General features: G+C 35.9%; 1 protein-coding gene across 1 annotated transcript; it reads right to left on the reverse strand.

The window, feature by feature from the left end:
- Positions 1-5,221: 5,221 nt before the first annotated feature.
- Positions 5,222-5,800, reverse strand: LOC115520831 (cofilin-2-like). Its single transcript, XM_032594155.1, is given in 3 exon segments — positions 5,222-5,265; positions 5,268-5,469; positions 5,471-5,800. Coding segments are annotated over 3 exon segments (495 nt in total). The 5' UTR covers positions 5,735-5,800; the 3' UTR covers positions 5,222-5,236.
- Positions 5,801-6,235: the final 435 nt, after the last annotated feature.

Raw genomic sequence — 6,235 nt, forward strand, 5'->3', positions numbered from 1 at the left:
ATCGTAAGTCAAATCATAAATCGAGGACAAGCTGTATAATAAAACTAAAGCATTCTAAGGTCAAATACCCAGTATTAAACCTCCTTCACTTGTAAATGAGTTGCTTGTTCTGAGGCATCACTATTCAAGATCCCATGTTAGTAAATCAGGCATTTTTATGGTGCTGGCAGAGGCACTGTGAAAAGGAAAGAAAAAACCACCTTCAAAGTACCAGTATATTCTGGAAAGAATAAATCACCTCTTCCTCCATATATAAAGGGTCCAATGTAATCAATGTGCCACCAAGGGACTGATTTTTCTATTTTTTCTTATGTCAATGTTGGCAATTTTGCTTTTCTAGGAATTTTTCCATTTCATTCACATTTTCAAATATATTGGCATAAATTTGTTCATTATTTCCTCTTATCTTTTTGGAATCTGCGTGATTTGCAGTACTGCCCTTCTTTTCATTACTATATTGATTGATTATTTCCTCCTTTTTTTTTCTTTTCTAGTATTACCAATTTTGTTGGTCTTTTCGAAGAACCAACTTTGGATTTGTTTTTACATCAATTATTTTTATTTTTGTTTTGCATTTCATTAATATCTTTGCTTTTATTATTTCCATCTTTCTACTAACTTTAGGTTTTATATACTGTCAAAGTCATTTATTACATTTTTTATTTCCATCATTATATTTTCAGTTCCAGAATTTCCATTCAAATCCTTTTTTAAAGAGCCCAGTTCTCACATGAAATTGTCCATTTCATCATCTCCAACATATGAATTGTATCTTTTGAAACTGTCAATTGTTTATCTTTCTTTTTTTTTTTCCATTCATTTCATTCTAGCTTCTGGTATGCTTGACAAATTTTAATTGAATACTTTAAATGAGTATAACATATTATGTAAGCTATAGATGATGCTATCTCCTCCAAAGAGAATTTCTTTTCCTTCAAGTAGGCAGTTAAAATAGGGGTAAATCTTTGATCCAACCAGAATGAAGTGTCTCAAGACTAGATTTCAGTCTTTTTTTAATGTTTATTTATTTTTGAGAGACAGAGAGACAGAGAGACAGAATGTGAGCAGAGGAGGGGCAAAGAGAGAGGGAGACACAGAATCCGAAGTAGGCTTCAGGCTCTGAGCTGTCAGCACAGAGCCCAACATGGGGCTTGAACTCACAAACTGTGAGATCATGATCTGAGCCAAAATCAGATGCTTAACCAACTGAGCCTCCCAGGCACCCCTGGATTTCAATCTTTTTGAGGGCTGAACTAGTTCTGGTTTGTCCTTTAAATACCTCAGTAGAAAATGTGCAGCATTTTCCAGGAACTTTTCTTCCTTAGTGGCTCTGAGTTCCAGTCTTTATCTCAGCAGCACCATGATACTACCAAAAGCTCTGATTAAACTCTTAATGCGTAAACATTTATTTATGTTAGACTTCTCATATCAATGCAGCTTACAAATTGGAAATGCTTTGAGAAGAAAAGTAGCAGAGAATTTCCAGCTTTCCTAAGTGTTTTCCCTTTCTTTCTTGGCTCATGGTCTCTCAAATGCTGAGTGTGCTGTAGTTCTCCAATGCCTTTACTGTTATTTCATATTTTTAACTTTAAAATATATTTTTCATATAATTGTGACTATTCCCTCATACTACACCAAAACTCAACAAGTTGTTCCTAAGAGTTAATTACAATAAGGAATTTGAAACCACATCAAGGAACTTTTCATCCACAATTACATTAAAATCCATTGGTCTTTAACTTTGAATGGATTTTGTATCATTATATACTAGTCATTTTGAAAATATTAATTCACTCTTATGCAGCTCTTCTAAATGTTGATGTATTTCATTATAGAATATTTTTTTAAATTACATTGGCTAATATTACCACAAAACTCATTGTAAAAAAAAGAAAAAAGTCTTTCAGTATACTTAAGCTATCCAGTTCCCAATGGCAGATACAGTTTTCCAAAATTCCAATTTTTCAATTCAAAGCATAATATGTTCTGCCTAATATTTTCAGTACACCCTGTTGTAATAGGAACCTGTTTAGTAACAAATATGGCACAAAATAAAAACTCACTAAATTTGAATATATTGCAAAACAACATTTGGATGAGATATCATCCAAATTTGTACATTCTGTCATCATGAAAGTAATAACTTTAAAATAATATTTAAGTCGGGGCGCCTGGGTGGCTCAGTTGGTTAAACACAGGACTTCGGCTCAGGTAATGATCTCACAGTTCGTGGGTTCAAGCCCCACATAGGGCTCTGTGCTGACAGCTCAGAGCCTGCAGCCTGCTTCAGATTCTGTGTCTCCCTTTCTCTCTCCACCCCTCCCCTGCTTGCACTCTTTGTCTATCTCTCTCAAAAATAAACACTTAAAAAATTTAATAAAAATAAATAAATAAATAAAATAATATTTAAGTCTAGAAATACCTCAAACTGAAAGAAAAATTAAGCTAAGAAAAGTTTTTAAAATTATAGTAAAAATATAGCAATTATATATGGTCTTTTTGAATTCTCTTTGAAAGGCCATTTACTTCTCCCCATATCCATTATAAACTATACTGTCATTGGTTATATTTGGACACAGTCCACTTGAATTTTGTGACACAGAAGCAGATGCTGATGGGAGAAACAAGTTGGAAAATAACACATTACAATAAATCTACGTTTACCCATCCCCAGAATCAGCTGAGGTTCCCTAAACTGAAAAAAAATTATAATAAAAATAAAACCTACCATTAATAATGTTTGGGAGGGTGAGTAGCACAGAGACATTGACTCTGCTACCATCTGATTACACTGATCTTGGTAATTGTGGGTAAACGGACAGAAGACTTTTTGGCCAAATAGCTCTAAAAATTATTCTTTAAAATTGATTAACTACTTATATGACTCTTTATAATCAAAATCCTTACTATTTCTCAAACTGAAAAATTCGAGGTGCTTCCTAATGCAGGTTTTAGAAGAGAGAACTGCAAATTCTTTTCTTCCAACACAGCCCTTTCCAGTGGGCAGATAAAGATAAGGATATTTTCCATACCTGAGTGCCTTTGCCTCTGCTCCTTCAGAGTTGGCCGGTTTTCATCTAGACTCCTGTCTTCACTCACCAGTCAAAGGAAGACTTCTCTCTGCTGTACCTTCCTGTTCATACAGTTATTTCAACCAACAGTTAGATAATTGCCTCAGTCAGAACAGAAGCGAAAGGGTATTATAAATGTGACCTTACAAATTAAAGTTAATAAAACAACTTTATTTGCTTTTCATAAACCCCTTACTTGTAAATTAACTCTAATTTAATTGCCATGTCACTTTGGTTACTAGAAATTTAAAGCATTAGCTTATGATAAAAATTAAGTATTATTTTTTGTTTATGTTTGAGAGAGAGACAGACAGAGCACAAGGGGGGGAGGGGCAGAGAGAGAGGAAGACACAGAATCTGAAGCAGGCTCCAGGCTCTGAGGTGTCAGCACAGAGCCCAACATGGGGCTTGAACTCACAAAACTGTAAGATCTTGACATGAGCCAAAGCCGGACGCTTAACTAACTAAGCCACCCAGGTGCCCTTAAATATTAAATATTATTTTTATCTTCATAAAAATGTTTAGGAAATCAGTTTGCAAAGTAACGTGCATTCTACATGCTATTCTGTTAGGTTGCATAGGCTTGTACGTGTCTGTGTGTGTGTGTGTGTGTGTGTGTGTGTGTGTGTGTAGAGACAGAAAGAGAGAGAGATGCATGAGGTCAAGATCAAGATTGAACTCCACTCTAAAAGAATGATCACTGAACCAGTACAAGTCTTTAGCTCCAAATGGTGGGACTTGAGGTGATCTTTTTTAACTTTTCTATGTTATTTAAATTATCTATAATGAATATATGCCATCTTTATGAAAAGAGAAAAAACAATTTCTATGGACACACACAGGAGGGCACACCTCTCTCTCCTTTGAAAGGGAAAAATCAAGGTTGGGGAATAAAATGATCTATAAGCTGAATATTGAAAGATAAGTAATTCATATGGCTGAAATGAGGAAGAAGGAATATAATAAAATCCTTTAATTGATGTATTATAGTGCCCAACAACCTTATGTGATAAGTATTTTTATCCACCCAAGATCTCCTTTCCATTATTTATATCCAGGTTCTTTTTTTTTTTTTTTTTTTTTTGTAATATGCCACAACTTTTATTGTGATGTGGCCATTTTTGTGAGGGTAGGGAGTTTGATCTCAAAAACAATGTTCCATTTAAGGCTCTTTTATACAGAAATTGCCATCATGACTGATATTCAAAATATTTTTAGTGGTGCAAAACTTACATGGTAAACATAAACTCCTACACTTATTCAGTAGTGTACACTCAATGGAAAACAAAAAAGGCATTAACAGCTGTTTCTTTTAAGATATGCAGGCGGGGCGCCTGAGTGGCGCAGTCGGTTAAGCATCCGACTTCAGCCAGGTCACGATCTCGCGGTCTGTGAGTTCGAGCCCCGCGTCAGGCTCTGGGCTGATGGCTCGGAGCCTGGAGCCTGTTTCTGATTCTGTGTCTCCCTCTCTCTCTGCCCCTCCCCCGTTCATGCTCTGTCTCTCTCTGTCCCAAAAATAAATAAACGTTGAAAAAAAAAAATAAGATATGCAGGTAACAGGAAGGAATACTGAGGTACTAGGATAAGTTGATGACACTGTTAACAAACCTTAATTGGCATTCCTTTTGGGGGAGGGAGAGTGAGTTAAACTCATTACAAAAAAAGTGCTTTCAATGCATAGTGTTATATCTGTGCTGCCATGTCACAAAAATAGGCTTGCCAAGGCAGGTGAGGTGTATGAATGCTCGAGTTGCAATCAAGTGCAACTATAAATAATACTGAATAAAGTTTACCATCTGACCAGTGGATAATACTTTCAAGGCATTCAATCAGCTTACCCTTTGCAATATGCTAAGCTATTCACATTGACAATCACTTTCATTGTAGTGCTTGCTGCAAGGGAGGCATATAACCAGTTGTTTTGGCTAAAATATGACGGGAAGGCATTCCTTGGGTTCTACATAAAAGTAACAGTATTAAACAGTCTAATGGCAATCACTGATAGGCTGCTTACATGAATGGTATTTCCTTCATTCACTGTATTGGAAGGACCCAGTGGGAAGAGAAAAAAAAAACAAAAACAGAAACAAAAAACACCTAACACTATTTCAATTGATTGAGGTGGAGAAATGGAAGCTCCTTAAGATCCAGATGGCACTTGCACTTTATAAGGGTTTTCCTTCAAGTGAAACTAGTTGCCTCCCAATTTCTCTCCAAGTGTTGAACGGTCCTTTATATCATCCAAGCCATTTACTTGCCATTCATGTTTAATACCTGTAAATTTCTTTTTAACGGCATCTTTAGAGCTAGCATAAATCATCTTGCTTTTTAAAGGTGCACTCTCAGGACCCCAGAATATAAATACTAGGTCTTCTTTCTTAGACTCTTTTGTTTCGTAGGGTGGCATCGTACAAAGCATATCGGCAATCATTCAGAGGTAGCAACTTCACAAAAGATGTGTAGGGGTCCTCTACAGTATCACCAATGTCACCCACCAAGATCTGCTTTGCTTCCTCTACAATTATTTGTCTTTTGTCATCGCTTAAACAGAAGAGAACGGCTTTCTTTCTTTTTTTGATCTCCTCTTGTGTAGAAGATTTTCTTACTTTCATATCATTAAAAACTTTGATGACTTCATCATTCACTGTAACTCCAGAAGCCATAGTGTCCGTGGCTGTGGCTGCGGCGGCGGCTCCAGCTCCGGGTCTGTGGCACTGGTAGGAGGAGAGGGAGGGGCAGGCGGGCAGCGGCGAGTGCAGGAGCTGCAGCCCTATATCCAGGTTCTTATATTAGGTATGTTTTTGAAGAGTAAAATTATGAATTCCCTCATTAAAAGTCTTTCATTGATAAAAGTACTTACTTAACATAAAAGCTAGGTGTCTTAGAAATTGGGATGCTCAGAAAAAGGGCAATCTAGAAACACTAAGTATTTATGCACTAAGCATATTACTCAGGCAAAAACCTATTTATCTATTCATTAGATATTAAAACATTATCTGAAAACTTTAAGACTCCTAAAATAAAAATTTTATATATCATAATCATTTTAGCTTCTCGCTAAATTTGGGAGATTTCCCTGGACTTAGAAAAAACAAAATGCAATGAATATAATGGACAAATTTGAAAGGTACATAAACTACCAAAACTGACTCAAGAAGAAAGAG

The sequence above is a fragment of the Lynx canadensis genome, chromosome C1 (assembly GCF_007474595.2).
Source record: "Lynx canadensis isolate LIC74 chromosome C1, mLynCan4.pri.v2, whole genome shotgun sequence".
NCBI lineage: Eukaryota > Metazoa > Chordata > Mammalia > Carnivora > Felidae > Lynx > Lynx canadensis.